Source organism: Saccoglossus kowalevskii, chromosome 21 (assembly GCF_978046115.1).
Source record: "Saccoglossus kowalevskii chromosome 21, keSacKowa6.1, whole genome shotgun sequence".
NCBI lineage: Eukaryota > Metazoa > Hemichordata > Enteropneusta > Harrimaniidae > Saccoglossus > Saccoglossus kowalevskii.
In genome coordinates, this window is record NC_140661.1 from 23,782,803 (window position 1) to 23,810,621 (window position 27,819).

Below are 27,819 nucleotides of genomic sequence, written 5' to 3' on the forward strand. Positions count from 1 at the left end.
AATTGACTCTACCCTGGCCTTCGATGCTACTGGATCGAGCCGTGACAGCAATGACACTGCCACAACATCTATACCAGTGATAAATGAAATGCTCTGTTTTATTGTCGATAAAATGGATATCTTGCCAAATGATGTTATTGTAAACTTGTGCTTGGATACGTTTGGTGAGTCTGAAATTGACAATGCAAAATGCCTTTTGTTTGAACACTGTGGATGCCACAGCTCTCGTCGTTTGATCAGGCGACAGGGTGCTAAGAAATCACTCAACAATGTACAAGATATTATTGTTTTGCTCCAGGAGATCGATCCTAGCAATATACCATGCTTTGTTGCTAGAAACTTGTCGAAATTACCGCCTATTACTATGGATCACGTAGATTTCTCGTTGTTGCTGAAAGACAATAGCCAGTCGAAGTGTGATATTCAGGCACTTAAGCAATCTGTAGGTGTGATCAACAAGTGTTTCATGGATGTCTTTAATGATATTCGTGATATAAAAAACAAGCTGTGTCTGTCAGTGTCCACCAATCCAAATTCGCATTATCCTGACTGTCAGCCTGAAACTCAAGCTACCTTGCCGCCAACTCAACCTAATGTTAACGACCAGTTACGTAATGAGGTACATGTAATTACTGATAGCCAGGAGTGCACCCAAACACGTGTAAATGATGATCAACATGATGATGGTTCAGACGGTTTCACAATACAACGCAGTCGTCGTCACCGATATAGACACCGTAGCTATGCACGTGCACTTGTCGACGGAACAACGAATCCAGATATACATATACATGATTCATCTGCAAACCCGGACTCATTCCGTAAGCTACGAAAATACCCACATAAGTCTAATGAGCAGAGCGCTGATAGTCGTGCGAACATACGCCAAGTTGACCGTAAAGTTTTGATTGGTACTCGTAAATCCGCCGACCAGATGACTGTAGTTCATAAAAGAATGAGTGTTTTCGTGTCCAGACTGGGTCCAGATACTACAGCTGAAATGCTAGATAAATATATATCAACCAACATGAACGTCGGCGATATTAAATGTGATCGTCTTGATACTAAGTTTAATACATATTCATCATTTTGTATTACAACTACAGTGCCTAATTTTCAGAAAATCATAGATGCGAGTCCTGGCCGGAAGGAGTGTTGGTGCGCAAGTACTTTCCTCGTTGTAACTAATGCAGAACCTTAACATCGTAACGTATAACTGTAGGTCTATAAAGTCTAGTAGACCAATTGTCAATAAACTATGTGATGAATGTGATATTTGTCTAATTCAGGAACACTGGCTAACAAATGACGACCTAGGGTACTTATCTACGATTCACAGTGATTTTTATGCATTTGGTGTTTTGGCCATTGATACAAGCAGTGATATACTTTCTGATCGGCCTTATGGAGGGACAGCTATATTATGGAATAAAACACTTGGAAGTGCGCTTAAAATTAGAACATTTAATGACCCCCAGATTACTTGGTGCGGAAATCACTCTGGAGGACAACAATAGGCTTTTCATTTTGTGTGTTTATCTTCCAACGAATAATGTTGAAAACCGAGACGACTTTGTGGACTATCTAGCAAAAATTAACGCCATCATTCAGGAAAGTGGTACGCCTAATATTCTTGTTATTGGTGATTGGAATACTGATCCTCGTTCGCAGTCCTATTTCGGTAACGAGTTACGTGATTTCTGCAATGCTGCCGAATTACGAATCGCGGACATTGAAATGCTAGACAATTCAGGTGACAACTTTACATATGTGAGTGAAGCACATCACACGACCTCATGGATAGATCACTGCATTGCTTCTAATACTGCATATTGTGCAATAATTGGTATTAACATTATGTATGACTATGTTGCATCAGATCATATGCCTATGACCATTGCCTTCCAGTGTAGTAGCATGAAATCATGCGACTTAATAATTGGGAATTGTAAGGAGCGATCAATACCTCTTGACTGGTCCAACATCACGACGGAACAAATGAACCAATACGCTCACAACACGGATATTGGCCTGCATAATATTGTTTTACCAGTGGACGCCCTGGGTTGTACGCATGTTAACTGTCAGAATACTGACCATAAAAGAAATATTCATGATTATTACGAGAATATTTTCAACTCTCTTATTAAAAAAGCGACGGACTTAACATTCGTACGCAAGAAGGCTTTTGCGTCTTTTAAACCAGTCCCCGGATGGAATGACATTGTTAAGGATGCGCATAGCTTTGCACGTGAGTGCTTTTGGTTGTGGCGTCTTGCTGGCAAACCAAGAGAGGGCGTGGTTCATGACACGATGAGGTCAGCGAGGGCCAAATTCAAACTTACACTGCGCAACTGCAAATCTGCACATTCTCGTATGAATGCAGACAAATTAGCCACTCACCTTTTAAATAAAGATGAACGCTCGTTCTGGAAAGAAGTCACGAAATCATACGCCACTTTCATTCCTTCCGTTGTTGGGAATGCGTCTGGTGAGACGGACATTACAAAAATGTGGGCGAAATATTTTGAATCATCTCTGAACTCCATCACGAATGACACATATAAGTCCAAGGTGCTAAATAATATTACTGAAATTCACGAAAATGCTCATTCTGTGTCCTCTGTGGAAATTGATGGGATTATTAAAAACCTGCCGCTAGAGAAATCTAGTGGTATGGATGGTTTATGTGCAGAACACTTGAAATATGCGGCTCCCAGTGTTAGTACGCATTTGTCAATGTGTATGTCGTCATTCTGTGTGCACGGCACACTCCCTCGCTCTATGATGGAAGTTGTTATAGTGCCACTCATGAAAAATAAAACTAGAGATATTACCAGCACAGACAATTATCGTCCTATTGCAATAACATCTGTTTTGTCAAAAGTTTTTGATCATATATTACTCAAGAGGTGTGATAAGTTTTTTGAAACTACAGACAACCAGTTTGGTTTTAAAAAGAAACATTCCACAGATCTCTGTATTCTGCTCTTAAAAGAAACCATTCGCTAGTATAATAGCCTTGGTAGCAGTGTATTTGTGTGTTTTCTTGACGCGTCCAAGGCGTTCGACAGAGTTAACCATTGGACGTTATTTAACAAGTGTATTGAACGTAATGTTCCAGCATATATCATTCGTGTTCTTGTAAATTGGTATTGCAACCAGTTGTACTGTGTTAGATGGGGAAGTACTATCTCACAATTTTTTAATGTTTCCAATGGAGTTCGACAGGGAGGAGTAATGTCCCCAGCACTGTTTAGTATTTATATGGATAATCTCAGTGTATCACTCAATAGCATGCCTTGTGGCTGTCTTATTGGCGATAAAATTATAAACAATTTGAGCTACGCAGATGATATGTGTGTAATTGCTCCCTCTATTAAAGGTTTGCGCAAAATGTTACATATTTGTAAGAGCATGACATTACCTACAACTCAACCAAGTCTAAATCTATGCATTTCTATGGTCGTAATTGCATGGACATTTGCCCTCCACTGTATTTATATAATAATAATGTTGACTTTGTTGACCAGTTTAATTATCTAGGACATAAAATAGCTCGTGACCTGAAAGACGATGCGGACATTGATTGTCAGAAACGTTTATTCTGTGTGAGGGCAAACATTATACTACGTAAATTTAAGAACTGCAGCAACGAAGTCAAACTTTTGCTATTTAAAACATTCTGTTCTAGTTTGTATTGCTGCCAATTATGGTGTATGTATAGAAAATCTACCGTTAATGCCTTTCGGGTCAGTTATAATAATGCTTTCCGTAAACTGTTGGGGTACGCCCGTGACTGTAGCGCAAGCACTATATGTTCGTTGAAAACCGCACAAACACATTTACCAGTTTATATAGAAAGCTAATTTATGCTTTTATGGATCAATTACGAACATCAAACAATACACTTGTGTGTGCCTTGTTCAATAGTGATGTGAGATGGAAGTCTACCTTAGTGCAGCATTGGACAAAAGTAGTCTACTGAGTTTAGTATAGTTTTCAAATCTGTATGGTTTGTCATTTTATTTTATTACATATTTGTTTGTATCTTTTTCTTTATATATGGACTATGTCTGAAATAAAACCATAATAATAATAAACGGTGTCTCTTGTGTCTGTTTACCCCACAGTATCTCTTCATCATTTCAGAAGGCATGTACATGTAGCAACATTGTATTGTGCAGTTTTAAAACCAATATATATTTATTTGTACAAATATTTCAATCAATGTTTATTTTTTTCTACTTTATCTATATATTCAACATTACATGATCAGTAAATCATATTTTTTTTGTCTCTCTTTTAGGGATTTTCATCTACGTTTAAAGAGGGACACAGTATTGTTTCATCCAGACTTTGTTCTTGAAAGCTCCTCTCATGGAGTAATAAATTATGACACCTCTCATTTTTATACGGGTAAATTAAAAGGTAAGCGTTGCAAGATGCATGTCTGTGGTGAATTTCATATAGTTATATAATTGTTCTAGCCATCTTGAATGTAGTATTTACAGGTTATTGACTTATCCCGGCGTCAATAACTCGAACAAAAGTACCTGTGGACCTTCACCAAGGTCACATCTGTTAGTGAATAAACCTTGGCCTGTGGCTTTGCCTTCCTCTTTGAATCAGTTATGCCATTTTGTAGCCACATGTCTGAAAGGTGGAATATGATTTTATAACGTTTATATGATGCAGTATTAGTGACATGTAATATATTTTTCATATTACACCTTCTGAGCGTCATTTCTGATTGGTCTTTGCACCCAATTTGAAATTATCACATCACCAACCTGCCATTTCCTAAAATCCAAAACATAACTTGTTTAGTGACTAGAAAAGTTAATTTTGTGATAGCTATTTGAAATCAAACTGAATGTTCTTATATATATACCACTAGTTTCATACATTCACCAATATGCATTTTCATTTTGCTGTTGCATTTGAGAATTTCATTGTTTCTAATTCTCTCAATGCACAGGATTCTTTGTCTCCACTGTACCACATCTAATGCTTGCTGATCTAATGTTAAGATGCGTAAATACGACCTAGCCCACAATTTTGTCAAAATGTTGTCAGTGTCTGTAACCGTAAATACATTAATGGTTCCAAAAATAAATTATCAGATTGATTGCAGCTGCAGTGCAATGTTTGAGGAACGTCATGCCAGTATGCAAAAAAACATACAAACAAACAAATGATGATGATGCACATATCTTAGTTTTCGCTGGCGAAAACAGCTGGTAATGCATACTGTAAGCCTTTAAGATTAGGCAGATTGTAGACCTTCTATCGTAAAACCAATATTCAGTGTCCATAAATAATTATGTATGTATTGTTTTATTTTACTAGATGAGCCAAGCAGCCATATACATGGTTCAATATTAGATGGTCTATTTGAGGGCAAGGTCTATACTGGAAGACATCAGTATTACATAGAACCAGCAAGTCGGTATGGAGAAGAAAGCAAAGAGTTCCACTCCATAATATATGAAGATGATGATGTAGACTATCCACACAAGTACGGCCATGGATGTGGACTGAAAGATTCCACAGCAAACTGGATGAAAGAGATTCAAAAATCTGGTATAGACGATTACAAACAAGGGGTGTGTACATTTTCTCTATAGCAGAAGTACTCTTTTTTTTTTTTTTTTCATGGTAGAGGCATATGTAAACAACTTACTTTGGTATTTAAGAATGGACTTTAAAAATATGAACAATATCAAAACAATTTATATTGCCCAGTGAGAGATACTGAATGACAAAATGCTACTGAAAACCGAGGGTAAGCATACTTGGTTTCATGTAAACAGTGACTTCACAGAGACCATTTTGGATTGAAAATTGATGAAATGTATTTAATTGATGTTCATGTCAAAACTCATTCAGGGTACTCATTCACCATGCATCCATCCAAACAGAAATACATTACCTGATTTGACTTTGCGCCTTTTTTTTTTTATTTTGCGAGAGATGAATTGTCACAGATTAAGCAAGTTTGGGCTAATTGTGAAATGTTATCTTTACGACCTTTCAAAATGCAGATGTTGAATACCGTCAAATTTCCGGGTAACACGAATTTTATGTCATTGTACCGGTATATAATTATTAAATTTATGGGCTTTTAACAACTCCAAAATTTCAACCATATTTAAATAGTTTTAAAAAATGGATGAGTTTTTGTAATACCAAAATTTTATTTAATTTTTAGAGTAAACATCAATGAATACAGGGTGCATTATTTGTTGTCAGACTGGCAACATTTCCATCAAAACACAATCGCGATTTTTTTCATGGCCAAAACAAAATGACTTAAAAGTTTATTGCATGAAATATTTTACAGCTGTTGTCATCATGGAAGCTGTTAAAATAATTTCAATACTCATTATACCTTTTGAAAAGATGTGCTACTCACTTCTTTGAAAAGATCATACAGTGAAATCAATACACCAACGGTTCACATGTCTTTATATGAAAAAATAATGAAATTTACCTTCACAATGCTTTGTTTGAGATCACCAATATTCAAAAGATGTCTACAACTCGTTGCAATACCACATTGTATTTTGATTGGTTACTGGCATTCTTGACATATAAGGTCAAAGTACATAGCAGCAGGTAAACTCGCGCTCAAGAAAACATGGCAAATTGCATGTCTTAAAATATCCACTCCTAATAAACCAAACTTGAAATTTACATTTATTTCATAGTAAACCAACTAAACGAAACAACATTTTTTGTATGTTGCCATATGGCAAACTTGATGCAGCATAACGGATACGTGTATCTATAAATAATAGCCAGTATGAGTGTGGAATGTTGGGATACTTTTGTAATGTTTTGCTCGAAATTTCATATCCTCAAGAAATTCATATTTGGCTCTGAGAGGGATTGTACCATGAAATGAGAATTCTAATAATTGCAAGATAAACAATCTTCACACATGTCCTCATCAATACTGTGTTTCATTCCTTCCCCCAAATTGGGAGAACAGCCTTTAATTAATAGATTAATAGTGGTGAACAATGCAACCATACACAATGCACTCCTTCTGATGAGTATTGGAAAATCGCCACTAATTAGTCATGAAATCCAAGTGCGAAAAAAAAATGTAAAAATACTCCTGTTAATAGAGGGATCAAAATAAACAATAGTAGTCTATTTGAGCAAATGCTGGCCAGTGAGGGCACTCTTCATCAATGTCCATATCTGTTCTGTTATAGCATGGAGGTTACCTCCATGGTTATAGTATAGTATACAACCAGTACCGTATGCTGGTAAAGTTTCTTACTCCAGCAATTATTAGAGTACAAAATGGGTACAATGTCAAAATACAATAAATTAAATCTGTGATACATTTTTCAGAACCCTCATTCATACTAAACAAACTGTTATAACAGAAGCCAGTCTGACAATGTCAATAAATCACCTGTCATTACACAAAATAGTTTTAAAAACATGACTATAGTATCGCATTTGCTCAGTTACTGGTACAATATTTTGTGGGAAAGAATTTGATTTAGAAAATATCCAAATGGAAAGCAGCTCAAATTTCTCTAGAACATGTATTGTATCCCTTTCATTTGTTTGTGATTGCAACGCAATTTATGGGTGTGACATTCACCCCAAGTTTATTCAACCAGTTTCAACCAGTGTATTGGTGAAATGAATTTATCTCTGAATTTGTTCACTTTATACATACTTGACACTACCTACTTCCAGTTGCAAGTTGTAGTTGTGAGATTGTTATTGGGTTACATTCTCACTAAGAGTGGTCTAGTGGATTTGGTTTCTTTGTGATCACAATTTGTTTCTGTAGGGTTTATTAACTGTTCGGTAGATTTCTGGATTTATTCACACGACTTGAACTTTCAGTTTCATGCTTGTAGTACTTGATCTCCACAAAATCATTGGGCCTGATGGATCTTTGTGATATCGTTCTTCTCTCTGTCAGCACTGTTATACATAGTTGGCTGTTCCACTATTAGTTTTTTGTGAGAACATTTGAACAATAGGATTATAATCATGAACAATGAGCATCGGCTAACCCCCGGAAATGTGCCAGTGTTGACGAGAACCCTCGGCCGGTCAAGGAGCTTCTGCCGACTTCCCGGGTGTTGTCGGAGCACCGCGGGAAACCGCCCAGTTTGATTTCGGTCACTTCCCTAAAACACAGCAAGTTTCATAAAACACACAGCTGGTATGACACTCAGGCTTTCTCAGGTTGAACTCCCTTTTATTTTCTGCTTGTGGCAGACTTCGTCATCACAAATATGTGGATGCTACATATTTTCTGAATAATCTAATAACCAAGGATGTTTGCTCTAATTTATTAAAGCCTAAATTAGTATTGAACAATAGGTCCAGGAAGAAAAACTATGATGGAGAATCAAAAGACGCACATTTCTCTGATCTGTTGAAAAATCTATAAAATAATTAGGTTGTTGAATTTTTAGATGACGGCGAGTTTTTACAGTACATAATGTTCCTGCTTTCATATTCTTTAAAGTAACATTTCACCTTCTGTTGCAGGTTTCATCTCTTTCAGCTGAAGACGAACACCACCACCAGGAGTACAATAAATACAGTGAGTCTTTCAATCGTAAGAAAAGAGCTACAGATGACAAGAATACCTGTACCTTGTACATCCAAGCGGATCACCTATACACGGCAGCTTTTCTCAACCAAGACCAAGTAGTGTCCCAGATTGCCAGCCATGTTAGTGCTGCTAATGCCATCTATCAGAAAGTATATTTTGGTGACTATGTTGGTATCTCATTTGTAGTGGCGAGAATCAAGGTGAGAGTAATTGTTATGGTTTAAAGTCAGTACCGGGTAATGTAAATGCTGAGATTCAAGTTTAAATCGAGTTAAATTGGAAAAACATGGAGCTATTGTCTCCCATGCACAATAAAATAGCATTTTTTTGTGTGTTACAGGGAAATTTTTTACAAAAATCACCATTTTTTGAACAATTCCATAGAGCATACTTTTAAAGAATAATTGCATTTTTCTACACTTTTTAAATTCCAGCTATTTTAAATAATTCAGGACAACATAAAGTACCCCATCATTAACAATATATAAATTTTTCACTACGGTACAGTACAGTTCTCGCGGAAGCTTTGGCTTTTGTGGCATCATTGTCGCATACGCATGGCTTCATTGTCGCCTCAGCATCGCATCATTGTGGCATCAGCTTCGCGTCATTGAAAATTGAAGCTGTGTTCGCCTCTTATTTTGTGGCATCATCGTGGCCTCAGCTTCGCAGTCTCATGGCATCAACATGGCATCAGCTTCAAAGTATTGTGACATGAGTATGACCTCATTATTTTCACATGGAAAGGCAGTAGAGAAAAACACGTGTACAGAAGTTCGATATGTAATCGATTTGAAATTCAAAGCAGTAAGGGGAATAAAATAATATGACCAAGAGTAAAATGACATTTTAAAAAGATATCTTGTTTAATTATTTAATGTTGCGAGTATTGGGTACCAAAAACTGTGTGAAGTACATTGCAATCTGCAAGGTGACTAGTGTCATATTGACTGCAAGGAAAAACGTAATAAATTTAAATCACACGATGCAATCGTCGTTCGGAAACAACACAATTTGCTATACGAAATGAAACTGTTCTTGTTATAAAATTACCTTATTTTCGTTCATTTTATTTGCTGGTAAGAGAACAGATTCAGATTCCTCATTTTGGTGGTATTTTTCTGTGTTTCGTTTAGTTTTAGCCGAGTCCGATCCCATGCCCGGACTACTAATACATGCAAAACACGCGAACGCCGCCTGGTGCGTCGGCGTCGCCTGCCATCTTGATACAAAGTTCCAAAACAAATGCGTACATTTCCAAGTATGATTGGATGGTTGTGGTGGCGTCGGTCTGGTAAAATTTTACATCCAATTTTCAAAATTAAGTCACGATCAGTGACCTGAGCTCGATCTATACGTACTTTAAAAGTATTCTCACAAACAAATATTTTCGAATAAAAACGAGCCACAGGCCTGGTAAAAAATCGAATAGCACTTGACATGCAGAAATAATTTATTGGGCTTCAGAAAAAAAGTGTTAATTTAGTTGTAGCCGTAAATATTTGGTGACCAGTCAATGAACAATTTTAAACTCATTATGCACACGGAAGTCCTTCGATACTGAATATCATCGACCCCAATCTGGTTTACCTTATTTTCCAACTTGCAAAACTGATTTGTATCTCAGCCCAGTTTTTCTTTTTTCTTTTTTTGAACTGAGGTCAAATCCCAGCCGTTTGTTAAAACATACAGATGTTTTTCAGTGAATGATTGTGAAGCCTGTCCCAGCACAGTGAATGGACGCCTGAGATTGGACAGTACGACGACTCTTCAATTAGCGTCAAATATGCTTTGTTACAACATCATTGATTTGCTGAAAGTTACCTGATCGGAGCACGACCTGGGTCACAGAACCATATTTGTCCGTATTATCAACAAGACTTTGCGAGAGAACCACACCCACATTTTCAACCATTTTTAGCGAAGAAGTTGCCAACAAATGTTGAAAAACTCGTGAATTTTATGGATTTGAATAAAATAAAATAAAGCTAGCGATTGGTAAGACTGGTTAATAATATATCCCCCGATGCTCTTCGAATTTTTTTAATTTTATTTCAAGGCGATAATTGAAGTTCCATCGATTTCAAGGCGACTGTTTCACCGCGACAATTCTACGCTGTGTTGTAGTTTCACGAGGTAAAAAAATAGATATAATAAATAGTACTTGTTTAATTATTTGGTTTTACAGCCCGCAAATTATGGGACATGATCCCCATGAATTACGATAAATAAATGCTGATTGTGTTGAATAATGGACGTCGGGACCGTTTGGAGAAACCAACGTGGATCGATATTTCAAACAAATTATTGGGACACGGTCGGTAGACATTTCAAACAAATGAAATTATTAACGAAAGACGAGATTTTTCCAGACATACTGTCACACCAAATATATGCAAAATTGACAAATACACAAAGAGATATTAGGTTTTATTTTAGCCTTAGAAATATTTTCTTTCACTCAGTCCATGCGTGGGACTTCTATTTAGCTTCATGGTCCTTCGGCTTGTGTTCTCCTTGGGGGAATTAACTATAATTATACAAATTGTAAACTCAACACAGTCAGGAAAAGAAACCCGAACAACCATGTCGTACTTCTGTTGAAATACATTTTGTAGCAGTGCGTCACGTCAGAATATTGTTTAAAATAAAATAGTCAATCCCAGCCAAATCTAGTTCAAAGGGTCAGATTGCGTGCATATAATTATAGATAGTTAAAACAAAAAGTATTTGAACTTTTGACGGTTGTTCAACTCTATGAAAACCAGAAAATTGTTAGTAGTCCGAATTTTTGCACAGTCGAAAATAAAGAGGAAATTCAACAAGCGGTCGCAAAAGCGAGCGATTGAAAAGCGGAAGCGGGCAAGAGGTTGGGCGAAATGAGTTCTGTACTTCTTTGTTTGATGAAGCGATGCTGATGCCACATTGTCGCCATAATGAGACCACAATGAAGCGAAGCGATAACCGCCTAACTTTATAATGTCGCGACATTGATGCGATGCTGAAGCCATAACAATGCCATAATGATGCGATGCTGAAGCGTAGGTGAAGCTGAAGTGAAGCCAAAGCTTCCGCGAGAACTGTACTGTATATGTCACCAGCCTACACTTTGAGATATATCATAAATTTTTTTCCATAGGAACCCTAGGTAAAAGTGTAATAATACTGACAAAATAGCCACTATCCACTAAAATACAACTACATGTATAATTTTCTCTAAAATTAGGCTGGTGACCCCCCAACTTTTTTAAGTCAATATCCTTGCATTGCCTCGGAGTACAATTTATTGCAAAATAAATTTCGAGTATTTGCGTTCATAAGTAGGCTTCTACATGTACCTTAAGTTAAGTTATGTGATGTCAGAGGTAGCTTTATGATACTGCCATATTTACATTAGCACATGCATTACTAATAGAACAAATACAGTATGTGCTTTTGTATTCTTTAATTTTTGTTTGACATTTGTCTTGAGGATAATTCTATCTTTCTAATTCTGAGAAGAAAAACATTCAAACTACATGTGGTACTAATTATTGGATTATGATATTCTGAAATCTAGATCTGAGAGTTTATGAAATAGAATTAATTATCTTTAGTTGACATTTGCAGTGAGACATGGTCACACTACTAAACTAATTAATTTTTGTGATAATGTTTTCTCTGGGAAGTTTTTGTTGACTTTGTCGAGCGGAGCTTATCATATGAGTCATTGTCTGTTGTCGTTCAATTGATTTTATTATACTATACAGGTACCTCAGGTAGACCTCTCTCAGATTTGTCCATATTCTAATATCTTCAGTTCTTTAATTGAAATGTGCATTGCTAATAGCGGAGTTATCTCAGACGAGAGGCTGCTTGTTTTTTCTTGTCTTAATTTATTTTGTGTCTCCCTCTCAGATAAATGACACAGAAGATGCAAATGACCCAAGCAATCCTTTTGCAAGTAGTAATATTGGAGTGGAGAAGTTCTTGGAGCTCAACTCCGAGCAGAATCATGATCCATACTGTTTAGCATATATTTTTACTGACAGAGACTTTGATGATGGTGTACTGGGACTCGCATGGGTCGCTTCTCCTAGTGGTAAGTTCCATGGCAAATTTATAGACACCAAGCCAATATGTAACATTATCCATTTTTTTGTGGATGTGTCTGACCATTTAAAGGGGAACCGATACTATAAATAGGGGCAAGATGGCCACCGCAATTAGTATGCTAATCCGAACCAAGCCACTCACATCATGGCGGAAGCTCCGGAAAATGTGCCATTTACGATGTTCAGAGATCAAGCTGTGATTCCAAATACATTTCTACGAGGGCATGAATATGTACGCTAGCGATTACACTCGTCTGGTTGGGCCTTTGATGTATAAGAGTTGTTGTTTTTGGACGAAACGTAAAATGGCAACTAATGTATACAAAATGCCTGTCAATCACAGTTTGAGTAAGCAAACATAATAAGTATTCATTTACTTAGTGGACGAGGTGGAGTTAATTACCCATGAACACGTGGTACAATCCATGGGATTGAGCGGCTCCCCTTTAATAAACCTATGTACCGTATTTGTCTTCAATTAGGCGCCACTTTGTTACACTTTCATGTCATGGTGGCGCTTATTTGTGGTTAAATTTGAGCAACTTTGTTTCAAATGGCGCTTATTTCAAGCACTTCAAGTTCTAGTACCGGTAACTGTGTTACAAGCCATTCTTTTTGCTCCATTCTGGTGATAGATTATTGACAATATTTTACATTACAGTCTGACGCTTAATCACTGTAGCCTTTATTTTAAATACTGAGTAAATGACCCATTTTCAGACAGTTTAGAAAGTTATACAAAAATTATCATTCTTTAGAAAGCATTCACAGTTTGCCGTACAATCAACAGAAAAATAAAACAAACACAAATTCAACGCTTAGTAGTCAATGATCACGGTAGCAAAATCCGGTCATGCTGCATTCCACGGTTACGATTATTACTCAGTAGTAGTTATAATAACGTACAAAAAATAAAATGCAAGTAAAATTCAACTTAATTTCATTGTAAGCGAATGATTCTGGTCGCATGTAAACGCTCGGCGCGATTCGATGTCTGCCATGCTTCCTGTCTAGGACTTGACCTGGAACGCGTTTTTTGACCTGATAGGTCAAGTCGTTAATTAACCAATCAAAATGCTGGATGATGCCAATGTGATCAAATTACCATAGCTCATTTAAATAATGTATGAACGCAATGCGGAAGTGATTTGCCGATGTTTGCGATATTTTGGCTTTGATTTTGGTGGGAAAAACGGCATGATTTTTTTTTCAAATCAAGAAATTAGTTATTTTTGGAAAGTAAACTGAGCATTTAAAGAATAATTTAACACTGTTTACTGTGACAACAGCGCATTTGAAACAGAACATTTTCGCATTGTTTTAATTTCGTTTTTATGGACTTACTGCGAAATTAAAAACCACGCTGATATTTTCTACAGTAGACTAAAAAAACATGTTTCAAGAGATTATAGACCAATTTCTTAAAAATTGTTAGAAACAAAACCAATTTTTTTTACATAAAAGCCATTCGTACAGTAACAGCGAGGGACTTCCGCGATCGCGTCCATCACTACGAACCGGTAACCAGTAGTCGATCCGCCGGCGCCCAATTCACGATCATTACGTGCCAAAATTTCAACTTTGTCTGGCGCTTAATTGAGGTGTAAAATACAAAGTTTTTGTGACACTGGCGCCTAATTGAAGGTGGCGCTTAACTGAAGACAAATACGGTAATCAACATAGTCGTTATCGATTGGAGGAAAAGACTTCTGGGTCTAGGTGAGAGAGTCTGCATTACAATGGATGACGTCTAGATTGTCAGTGAGGTTGTACACTTGTTTGGTAATCACCAGTAAGTGCAAAAATAACATGATTAGCATGGTCAACCTCAGATTTTCCAAAGAACTTTTTTCGTTGAGACCTGCCAAAACTCAGCTTGCTAAGAAGAAGAGTATTGTTTAAGGGGATAGCTACGCTTAGTTGGCAGCATCAACAATACTGCGATTTCAGGTTGCATACAAAAATCAGCTTACCAAAAAGACGATGTGCTAGAAAATCATGCCAGTAATGACCTCTTCATGCAGGGTTATAACCCTTAATTAGGTATACAATAACTTCTTGCATTGATAATGCAATAAACTGTGTAACCAGAATCATGAATGCGTATGTGCATGTGTGTACGTAAAGAAATCCAACGTATGTGACATTGTGTGTTAAACGTGCATGTATAGATTTCAATGCAATGCAATGTTTTATTGTTTATGATCACTTGCAAAGTAACAAAAAAATCTGTAAAATGTTTTCTATTGGTGTACATATTATAATACCATAATGCTTTGATTTCTCTGAACGAAAACACCACATATGTGTTGTTTCTGTCCACCAGTCTTTCATATATTATATGTGATATGTCAGTGCAACATTTAGCCATAGAGGGCATACTACAAAATGTAACAGCCAATGAAAAGGCTTGATGTACAATCATCTCTGATGAACGAAAACACCACATATGTGTTGTTTCTGTCCACCAGTCTTTCATATATTATATGTGATATGTCAGTGCAACATTTAGCCATAGAGGGCATACTACAAAATGTAACAGCCAATGAGAAGGCTTGATGTACAATCATCTCTGATGTAATTTATCAACAAGTATAATACTGTTATTTGTGCCACACCAGTAGTTCTCATTCAGCATTGCCAGAAGCCAGTATACAGAATAATTCTGCCTAAGTGGCTGTTTTTGACTGAACACTGAGGCAATAGCAGCCGCTTGAGGATAATAAATAATTCATGATATTGACTGAACCCAAGGGGAGTAACTGATTTATTATCCCAAAAGCAGTCCTACTACTAGACGCACGGACATGCAGGGGACTGTCCGGGCATTTGCGGGAGCGAACAGGGGGAAATGCCTAAATACCTAATACCCAAAAGTGAATAATAAGGTATTAAAGTTGAAACTGTAAGCCAACTTTGAGGTCTTTATTTATCAATCATATATTCACTTTTGACTTAAAGGATGTGCATTTTTATTTGTAGGTGCTTCAGGTGGTATTTGTGAGAGATACAAGATGTATGCAGGTGGTGCTAGGAAGAGTTTAAATACTGGTATTATAACAATACAGAACTACGGTAGTAGAGTGCCCACCAAAGTGTCACATATCACATTTGCTCACGAAATGGGTCATAACTTTGGATCTCCTGTGAGTACATTAATATATTACTTTACCAGCGCCAGTTCCCTCTTTTCATCACATCACATAGACCTGTTTATAGTCTGCACTTTTCTTCAGAAGATTGGAACAAAACTAGACACATTTTTTGAGTAGGAAATGAAAATTGACTCAAATTTTGTCTGTTGAATCCAAAATTAAGGTTCATTTCCAGGAATATAATAAAAAAAGTGCAGAAAAAATTAGGCAGGAAATTCTGGTTGTGAAAAGGTTATTGATTCTTACCATATGCTATCATTTCATTTCAGATGTCAAAAAATCAAAACAAGCTTATAGTAATACAGATATCAATTTTAATAAAAAACAATTTCCTCAACAATTTCCCAGACGTGATTGCTTATTTTAGAAAAAAACAACAACGTGTTGTTTTGATTTGTTTTTGAATTAAAAATGTCCAACTGATTTATGTCTGGATTGTACAAGATTGTACAATATCTTATTCCTAGTAATTGTCACCTTGACTGAAAGAAAGCTGGATAGAATACCATTTGAAGTATTAAACACATATTTTTTGCTCCGCTGTCATTGTAGATGACTTCTTCTTGAACACTACCAGCTCAATTGCTTTGATATTTTAGGTGTACAATTTTTTTGATGAAGTTAAGTTTACATGATCTCAACAGCCATCACCAATCTACTTTTCTGTGGGTTAACCATGTTTTGTCTTATGTGCGTTGGTTGCTTGACCTAGCTACCTCAATGTTCTTTTAGGACAGGGGAGCTATTTCATCATGCTGAATACTCTTCCCTTCTGAACATTCAATTATAATGCATCTGCATTTTCCATTTTTACCTTGACCGTATCATCAAAAATTGAAGGTATATTGAGGGAAAAAATGTCTGTTGTTGCTGTTGTCGTCGTCGTCGTCGTCGTTGTCGTTGTTGATAATTGTCATTGTGTACACCATAAATTTACTAATTCTATTCAAACTATATCAAACTTAGTCACCTGATTCGTCATTATAAAATCTTCCTTTAGTGTGAACGATAGATGTCCTCTGTTTTATTGTAGCACGATTACCCATTGACTTGTAGACCAGGTGATAACACTGACGAAAACATAGCAGAAGAGGGCAACTACATAATGTATGCGAGGGCAACTTCGGGTGACAAACCCAATAACAACAAGTTTTCAGAGTGTAGCAAAGGAAACATGACTAATGTTTTGAAAGTCAAAAAAGATATTTGTTTTGTATGTAAGTATTTTATGTATAGGAATATTATGCTGTGTGTAACAGTTACTGGATATTTGAGCTTTGAAACTAAATAAACCAGTGTGTAATTTCTGGTGTTTTGTTTTGTCTTTAATGATTAAAAAAGAAAGTATAGAGGTTACTTTGCCTGTTTGGCAGCATTGTTAACTAATTTGTGTGTCTAGGAAAACTCTTCTCCAATATGTCCCAAACTTGCATATATTATCCATCAGTGTATTATGTTGGTGCAGTTGACAAGTTAGACACATGTAAATTTGGAGATATTGGTGAAAATTTGTCTACGAAGTCTTGGTTTATCATAGGCTTGGTACAATATGATTTGGGCAGCTTACATTGTAATGCTGAACTGCTACATGGCGACCACCACCCTTTGACACATTTGCTTGAATTTGACATATTATGTTCTGGACAGCTTACACTGTAATGCTGAACTGCTAACACTGCTACATGACGACCACTGACCTTTGACACATTTGCTTGAATTTGACATAATATGATTTTGGACAGCTTACATTGTAATGGTGAACTGCTACATGACAACCACCACCCTTTGACACATTTGTTTGAATTTGATATATGATTTGGGCAGCTTAAACTGGAATGCTGAACTGCTAACACTGCTACGTGATGACGACGACCACCACCTTTTGACACATTTGCTTGAATTTGACATATGATTTGGGCAGCTTACATTGTAATGCTGAACTGCAAACACTACTACATGGCGACCACTGACCTTTGACACATTTGTTTGAATTTGACATATGATTTTTGCAGCTCACACTGTAATGCTGAACTGCTAACACTGCTACGTGATGACGACCACCACCACCTTTTGACACATTTGCTTGAATTTGACATATGATTTGGGCAGCTTACATTGTAATGCTGAACTGCAAACACTGCTACATGGCGACCACCACCCTTTGACACATTTGTTTGAATTTGACATATGATTTGGGCAGCTTAAACTGGAATGCTGAACTGCTAACACTGCTACGTGATGACGACGACGACGACCACCACCACCACCTTTTGACACATTTGCTTGAATTTGACATATGATTTGGCAGCTTACACTGTAATGCTGAACTGCAAACACTGCTACATGACGACCACCGACCTTTGACACATTTGTTTGAATTTGACATAATATGATTTTTGCAGCTTAAACTGGAATGCTGAACTGCTAACACTGCTACGTGATGACGACCACCACCACCTTTTGACACATTTGCTTGAATTTGACATATGATTTGGGCAGCTTACATTGTAATACTGAACTGCTAACACTGCTACATGGCGACCACTGACCCTTGACACATTTGCTTGAATTTGACATATGATTTTTGCAGCTTAAACTGGAATGCTGAACTGCTAACACTGCTACATAGGGACCACCACCCTTTGACACATTTGCTTGAATTTGACATAATATGACTTGGGCAGCTTACATTGTTATGTTGAAATGTCTTATAGCATCTGACGTTCAGTTCTGTGGTAATGGTATCATTGATGGCGACGATGAAGAGTGTGATTGTGGGTTTGAGGATCAGTGCGAAGACATTTGTTGTATACCTCAGACAGAAAATGGTGATGATAATGCATGTAAGAAAAAATCTGGTAAAGTATGCAGGTGAGTAATATTATAATTGTGTTTGTTTCTCTACTATGTTAAATTGTCCTGTATTGAGGTCTGTACAGGTACCTCAATCGTGTATCCGAGTTGTGCGGGTAATCTGAAGCCACCACACTGATGTGTGTGTGTTGATTTGCATGTATTTTCTGAGGTCACACAGATGTCACTAAAGTCAAGCCTGTGTGTACTAACGATTCTTTTGTTTTATTCCCATAATTCTTTTATTAATTTGACCGCTGTATTAACTTGACCACTGTATTAATTTGACCATTGTATTAATTTGACCACTGTATTAATTTGACCACTGTATTAATTTGACCACTGTTTTAATTTGACCACTGTATTAATTTGACCACTGTATTTATTTGACCACTGTATTTATTTGACCACTGTATTTATTTGACCACTGTATTAATTTGACCACTGTATTAATTTGACCACTGTATTAATTTGACCACTGTATTAATTTGACCACTGTATTAATTTGACCACTGTTTTAATTTGACCACTGTTTTAATTTGACCACTGTATTAATTTGACCACTGTATTTATTTGACCACTGTATTTATTTGACCACTGTATTTATTTGACCACTGTATTTATTTGACCACTGTATTTATTTGACCACTGTTATTAATTTGACCACTGTATTAATTTGACCACTGTATTAATTTGACCATCTTATTTTGTCTGGCAAAATATTATGGAAAAAAATGAATTATTTAGATTTCTATCAATCTCAACTATTGTATAGCAGATGTGTGTTGGCAGGTGGCTGTTGACAGTCACTGGATGGCAGTAAAACTTGACTCTTTGTGGAGATTGCTTGTCACTCTGTTCTATTACTAGTCTTACAGTATATTACATGCTTATTTTTATATGTTCACAGTCCATCACAAGGACCATGCTGTAGTAGTGCATGTGAATTCATTCCAGAAGCTGAGAATGTGACTTGTAATTTGGCAACAGACTGCAACAGTGCGTCGTTCTGTGAATATCCTTTTTGATTTTGATAACTTACCAGTAATAGTAGTACTTTCCAACATGTTTGTGTACCATAAACTGTTAACCCTCTTGTTACTTTCATATATTTGAGTAATTAATAAATATATTATCAAGCAAGAGAAAAAAGAATTTTGGAATTTGAATAATCCAGAGTGATAACCGAGTTGATATTTTTTCGTAAGATTTAATTAATTAAGTGTTGTAGCAGATTCTGTCTTTTATTTTATCACTATTGAATATGTGTACAACAATGTCAACATGCCGTAGTTTTGTTCTCCACATGTTCATCAATCCAACTACTGTAAAAAGGTTAATTATTCACTGGTTTTAATTTTGCTTATTTCGCTGACTGGAAAATGGGCTAAATTTAAACTCAGTGAAAATTAATCATTTAACAGTATGTTTCATAGCCAGTAAGTATTGGTATATTAGAAATGAAGCAATTCGAACCCCACCAGATGCTAATCTACAAGCATTTGAGGGCATTACCGGAAATGATTATTAGTCCCCGTTCGGACACAGTCCGAAAACGGGGACTTATGTTTTGACCTCTGTGTGTCCGTGCATGCATCTGTGCGTGCGTCCGGACCTGTATCTTAGAAATGCCTGGACCAATCACAATCAAACTTCACACATACATCATACATGATATTATACATATGCACGTCAATTTGTTTCACAATCTGATTCAAGATGGCCGAATGGCGGCCATTTTTGTGCTAAAAATCATCAAAATCAAGCATTTCTCGGCTGTTTACAGATGGATTTTGTTCAAACTTGGTATATACATTAGACATTATAGGACCTTGATGCACATCATTTTGTTTTACGATCTGATTCAAGATGGCCGAATGGCGGCCATTTTTGTGCTGAAAAATCCTAAAAATCAACCATTTCTCAGCTGTTTACAGATAGATTTTGTTCAAACTTGGTATATACATTAGACATTATGGGACCTTGATGCAAATAATTTTGATTTTCAGATAAGATTCAAAATGGCCAACTGGCGGCCATTTTGTATTAATGAATGGTTCTCGTGCCATATCTCTGACTTGCTTTCACTGATTATGTTCAGATTTTAAATATTCATTATACATCATGTCATAGATAGACAGATATATTGGTTTGACAATTCTATTCAAAATGGCCAAATGGTGGCCTTTTTTGTGCTAAACAATCATTTCGTTCAAACTTGGTACATATATTAGACATTACAGGTTCCAGATGCCTATTATTTATTTTTCAGATCGGATTCAAAATGGCTGTCTGGCTGCCATTTTGTTTTAATGAATGGGCTTCTAAACCCATATCTCCGACTTGTTTTGACTGATAATATTTTCAAATTTTAACTATTCATTATACATCATGTCACAGATAAACAGATATATTGGTTTGACTATCCTATTCAAAATGGCCGAATGGTGGTCATTTTTGTGCTAAAAAATCATCAAATATCAAGCATTTATGGGTGGATTTCGTTCAAACTTTTTATTTTTCAGATTGGATTCAAAATGGCTGACTGGCGGCCATTTTGTTTTAATGATTGGGCTTCAAGAGTCATATCTCTTAAATGCTTTGACTTATTATATTTAAATTTTATATATTCGTTATACATCATGTTATATATATACATGTATTCAAAATGGCTGATTTTGAATGCTGTTCCAGAGCATTATCTCTCAATATTGACAAGTACTTGTTTGACGATCAGATACAAATGTCAATCATTTCAATGTTAAAAAATCATATTCCTGACATGGTTATATTCCAGCTATATTACTATAAACAAAACTACATATCTTAAATTTGATAACTAACTGGGACTGTGCCGTGCATGGCTTGTTATATGAAGATTTCCGTTGTTCCTATGTTGAATTTTTTTTATAATAAAACATGTTTGACTTCAGATATTGATAATTACTTGGTGTTGTCTGGATCATTGTCACCATGGCAACACATTATCTACAGTAACTATCCAGCACCGTGCTGGAATTTCATATTTCATTGATTGTTTCCTTAACGTACATGTTACTGGGAGCGGCTCTAAATGCCCTGATGCCGAGTTGAAACCAAACAGAACTGAATGCAATGATAATAGACAAATCTGTTACCTTGGGGTAAGTACCCTTGTCTGGAGATTGTGAAGTAAAAGAAATCATAAGAGTTTTGTGACCCTGAATTATTTTTTCACATATTTTGTTCCAATCAAAGATCTTGGACATATTATACATTTTAGGTTATTTTTAAAATACTTTGGTCGTCCTTCTTATTTCTTATTTCTACCTATATCGCTGATGTACCTTAACCAATCACAATTAAACGTGTGCATCTTACATTTTGGGATACATATGCTTGTCTGATCATTTCACTATCTGCTTTAAAATGATTGAATGGCAGCCATTTTTGTGCTGAAAATTCAGAACCGGGAATAGATCTCTGTTGTGTATTATTGTTGTTAAACTTCATTATGGGACTACAATTATTATGGATCTCGATGCTCATTTTGTTTTATGCATGGAATTCCGAATGACTGCTTGACATTTTGTTTTACTGATATTGTCTAGCTGTTCATTCTCAAATTTTCCATACATCACACATTGTGTCATACATAAGCGCATGCATTTGTTTCATGAACCAATTCATGGCAGCCATTTTAGTGTTAAAATTAAATTAAAGTTAAGCAGTTCTGGAACCAGATCATGCTGATGAACATATTTTATTAAACTTTTTTTATGTATATGGAACATGATGACCCCGATACATATTGTTCTCAGATCAGATTCAAAATGGCTGACTGGTCTTTGCATTTTGTTTTAATAAATCCTGTTCCAGGGCCATATTTTTTATATGCCTGGACTTGTATAATTCAACACAAACACAGTGGAGTGTCTGTTATATCCTGTCAGTCATAGAGACATAGTAAAGACATGAATGTCTTGTATTGGTCATCGTACAACAAGCAATAACTGACCACACCAACTTCAATAGACCATTTTCTGTTCACTGCGAGAATCACGCATTATGCGTGAAATCGAACGTAAAAACAGGACAAACAATGGTCATAGCGTCATAGTGGCGTCAAACATCGCGTGGGATTCGACAAACGCGAAGTATTTTGGGGGACATTTCCATGCTTAATAATGTGCTGTACACATTTGATGATAGGCAATTTCGATTAAGTGAGGGTATTCGAAAGCAATATTCCTCTGTCGATATCTGGTGTGTAGCTTATAAGAGATCACTTTGACAAATTACCCAACAGGGACTATGTCATTTTCAATGACTTGTTTTTTTCTCTGATTACAGGAATGTTCTGGATCCATCTGTGAAGCAGCAGATGTTATGATGGAAGAATGTTTCTGCTCTGGTGAAGAGAAAACTCCTGAAGAAAAATGCCATCTTTGTTGCCAAGAACCAGGTAATTATTATTGTTTTTCGGTAACCATCACAAATCAGTGAGTTAGGAAAAAAGAAAGATGCATTCTGTCACTATGTGGATCCTAGTAAAATGGGCTTCCTATATTTTTTAAAGCATGGGACAATTATAAGCCAAGTAATAGTAGAGTTTATAGTATAAGTTGGTAAAGATAGATCAGAGCATACTAAGATTTGTCCTTTTATGCAAGTGAAGATCACATGCAGGGATGGAAAAAATACTGTAAAATATTTTATTTTCACTGGAATTAATGGAAAAGATGTTTTAGGTGTTTTGTATGGAATTTATTTTCACTGATTTTCGGCGAGTTGAATGTAAAAGATAGGAAAAAAGGTATATTCGGTGGATTTTATTTTCACTGCTTCATTCCTTCAACGAAAATAGCGAAAATTAATTCCAAGTGAAAATAAAGTATTTTACAGTAGACCAGAGAGTACAAGTGTTGAGTTTTTTTATACGAAGAAAGGGTAGAAGTGTAGTTGTCTCAGCGTCAATCAATCGAAGGTGGGAGTGCGAATTCTTCAATATTACAATGGCTCAATATATTTTCCGCAGGCCAACCAGATACTTGCGAGAGTAGTGCAAATATTGAAGCTTTAATAAAATACTACCCAGAAGGTCAGGATTACATCACTATGCAACCAGGTGCAGCCTGTGATAACTTCCAAGGTTATTGTGATGTCTTGGATAAATGTCGTCTAGTTGATGCTGATGGGCCCTTAGCAAGACTGAAGAATGCCATCTTCAATCCAGAGGTGTACCAGGACATTGCAGATTGGGTCACGGTGAGTACTTATTACACAACATACTGCAGAATACACCCTCCTATAAAACCATGGTTTTGTAAGCTGATTATCTTCAGTGTTAAACTGGACGAGTATGGTCAATAAAATTAAACCCAGTCAGTTTTCATCTCAGTATTGCTCCTAAAGATTTCCAGACCAATCACATTCAGACATTTTCGAAATTTGACTGTTTTGTTTGAGGGGTTATAACAAATTCAAATATAAGTACTGTAGTCGTACTGCTATTTCCAGAAAAAATTTGAATTGGTGACTTAAAATATCAAATTTATTTTTGTTTTGGGGGGAAATTTCTGAAAACTCTCATTTATATCTTGATTATAACTGTATGGCTCCTACCGTACTTACTTAATTTTTGCTATTTTCGCTGAAGGAATGATTCAGTGAAAATAAAAACCCGCGAATATCCCTTATTCATATATTTTACATTCAACTTGTCAAAAGTCAGTGAAAATAAATTCCAAACAAAACACCCAAAAAGTCTTTACAGTGAAAATTAATTGCAGCTAAAATAAATAAGCTTTCACGTCATATTTGTTATCACTTTCACGTCTTGTATATCATTGTGCTTTTTACCACGCCACACCAAATTCCTAGCAAATTTCCTCTTATTTATTATCTCTACAGACATATTGGTGGGCAGTGGTGCTGATGGGTGTTGGTTTGATTATTGTCATGGGGCTTTTCATCAAAATATGCAGTGTAGCAACGCCGAGCAGCAATCCAAAGTTGCCACCTGCACGCACCCTATCACGGAAAAATCGTACCAACCAAACGCGTGCAATGGAATTGCAGTGAACATCTATTGCCGTATACTACTTAATAGGTTGTGGTGTTTTTCAATTTGCAGTGTTCCCTAGTTGTCACACTGCGTGTTTGAATATCGTGTAAAAAGTGTAATTTCATCCAATGTGGAGTGCCTGACATATACTTTATTACAATACCCTCATGGTTTTATTTTTGGAACTTTTTGTAGTTTTTAAACACATTTTTCTCTACTATCATGGCACTTACCATATTGGCTCTATTAGTTATGGCATGCATTTAAGTCAATTACAGAACTCTGTCTGGGTAACATATTTTAATAATCCAGCATACAATAAATTCAATTCTAATAGAGCATTTACAGTATTTGTTAAATAATTGATTAGCGGGGTGTATATTGCCACTGCTGTTGATATCTGGGTGGTAAATTGGGCTTGGATAAATTGGACATACTTGTACATTTTGAACAAATATTTGTAATTTTTTATATGTATACACTGTATTAGGAACTGGTTAAAAAAATTAAAATAGAACTGGTAATTGTACTTTTGATATAAACTTGGGTGCCTTTTTCTGTAAACCAGTTTAAATTTAATTTTTTTTAGAGAAAAGTGGGTATGGAGCTTGCGCTTTCGATAATTTGATATGTGTGTCACCTTGATTAAACCTACCTTTTCCATGCTATGAATGGAATTGTCCTTATACATGCCAGTGTCTGATTTTGTTTTAGTGAATTTTTGATTTATTTCTTTTTAGTGTTAAATTAGTATTTTAGGGATGTTCAAGTTTATTTATTTCATTTGACACATTTGTATAATACACCTATCCTACTTTGCATACAATTGAGCCCCCTAGCCAGCCTACTTGCATTTCAGTGTGTCCCCTAGCCTACTTGTCATTCTAGTAGGCCCTCTAACCTACTTGTCATTCTAGTAAAGCCCCCTAGCCTACTTGTCATTCCAGCCTACTAGCTTACTTTGAATTCTGATGAGCTCTCCTGCCTATTTATAGTCAACTATAAAAGGTTCTGTGTTTCTCTTGAAAAAGAAAAAATCATGAATAATATCAATGCTAGTAATTATTTAAGAGTGAATTGAATTTATAGAGCTGTAGAAGAAAAGACTATATTCAGATTTCCAAACTGAATGTTCGAGAGAGCCAATTTATGTGTTTTTTTAGAAATTAGAGGTTTACACTCTGAAATGAGAAATTTTCCAAATCTAGAACACGCTTAAGAAGCTCAATTTGTGCATGTCTTGTTATAGGGTTTACCCTATCGCAATATTAAATGAGAATGCTTTTATTTTGTCTTTGTAGATGACTCAATACTGCAGTGTGTCAGTGTTATTTGGTTCTCTTTGTGTGTGGGAAAGTGTTTTTTAGTTTCCAATAGAACACATCAGGTGCATGTCAGTTGTTTATTTGATGTGTGGTTATTATGTGACATATTCATTTTTACTGTTTGGTGTAGACTGTCGACAGTTCTTGGCCTAATTTGTATTTGATTTAGTATACTAAAAAATTAAGCCTGAGGACTGTCGACAGTCTGTTTGGTGTTACGGTTAGGTAGCATTGATTTCAAAATCTGCAGAATTTTCAACAGTATTTTCCATCCTCAGAATCCAAGTCAATGCAAAGCTGCTTAAAAGCTTGTACCTGATTGGCTACCCAACCATAACACCCAACATTTGAACCAATTAGAGAGCAACTTGTTTGTTGCAGGATCATTTCAAAGTATCAAATTCTGCCTTGTATATATATGCTTCAACTGAACTGGAAAAATCCTAGTCTTTGCAATGCTGCATCAAATACCTTAGTTTGAATATTTATTTTCATAAGCCTAAATGGCCTGGTACTTACACTAAACTTTTACATATTCCCACAACAAATGTTCCATTATAAGTAATCTTATCTAACACATCACCTGCTCCACAGGTATATAAATAAATGGTAGATAATGTCGGCAGACCATCTGTAAATTTTTGACGAGACATGATGCAAGTCTTTTGTTTTATGAAGATTTCAGTTTTATTTTCAAACGTAATCTGTTGATGTAAAAATTATTAAATCTGCATTGCATGTACATGTTAAAGTTAATATTTTCTAGTTATTTTCTTCATCATTGTCATTGGGCATATTTGATTACTGAGGATTTCATACAAATTTATTTAAATTAGTTGTTTGTTTTTCTCCCACATTTTACCCGTATGTTGTGAAAGTCGCTGTTGGCACCGGTCAAAGAATGTCCATTTCTGTTTTTTCTAATTAGGAATAGATACTTTCTTTTAATACTAAATTTTTGGCAAGAGAATCATATTCAGAATTATTTTGTGCGGGTGCAGGATTATTTAGATGTGTGTGTCATATCTAAAGTAGATGATATTTTCCATCTGGCCAATCAGACTTATTTGTTTTGGTCAGATGACAAAATCTCAGGTCATCTCTGAAAACATGGAATAAGTTCATTGTATAATAGGTTAAGTTTGCTTTTTGTTATTTATCAATATTAGTACAGTCGTATATGGGCTGCATGAACTGATTGGGTTACATTGTCAAATTTTTCTCCCAAAAAACTTACGTAATCTTTTCTTGAGTTTCTTGTACAACTACTACATGTGTGTAACTAGGGGTGAGGGGTGCATATTTGGTTTTTCACATATTGATACTTATTATACCAATGAATACCCACAATTATATGCAACCATAAATGTTTGAAGAATTGAGTTAGAATAAGGATTAACCAAGATTGGCTAATACACTGAATAAAGGTAGTTTCTTGAGACAAGTTTTAGTCTTGTTTGTACTAAAAACAAATGCGACACATTATTCAATTCACTATTTTCACAACTTTGTTGAAATTTGAACATTATGACACAATTCTCTAACTTTGATTGGGAATTTAGTGATTTAATGTTTTAAGACTGGGTTTTCAGTAAGTGATAAATGTTATTTATAAATATTGAGTTCTATTGATGAACAGACAAAAAAGTCTATCTCCCTGTAATTTGTAGCTCTCTGTAATTCTGAAATTTCAATAAAACAAGCTTTTTCAAAAAATGTCTACTGCTGTTGAAAGAGGGTGTGC

General features: G+C 35.8%; 1 protein-coding gene across 1 annotated transcript in view; it reads left to right on the forward strand.

The window, feature by feature from the left end:
* Positions 1 to 27,791, forward strand: part of Adam10 (ADAM metallopeptidase domain 10) — a 60,604-nt gene extending 32,813 nt beyond the window's left edge. The window contains 12 exon segments of the mRNA NM_001168025.1: positions 4,310 to 4,431; positions 5,353 to 5,609; positions 8,536 to 8,802; positions 12,500 to 12,683; positions 15,679 to 15,842; positions 16,885 to 17,068; positions 18,566 to 18,722; positions 19,615 to 19,719; positions 21,763 to 21,847; positions 23,037 to 23,148; positions 23,722 to 23,951; positions 24,597 to 27,791. Coding sequence (NP_001161497.1) covers positions 4,310 to 4,431; positions 5,353 to 5,609; positions 8,536 to 8,802; positions 12,500 to 12,683; positions 15,679 to 15,842; positions 16,885 to 17,068; positions 18,566 to 18,722; positions 19,615 to 19,719; positions 21,763 to 21,847; positions 23,037 to 23,148; positions 23,722 to 23,951; positions 24,597 to 24,767 — 2,038 coding nt within the window. The 3' untranslated portion in view covers positions 24,768 to 27,791.
* Positions 27,792 to 27,819: the final 28 nt, after the last annotated feature.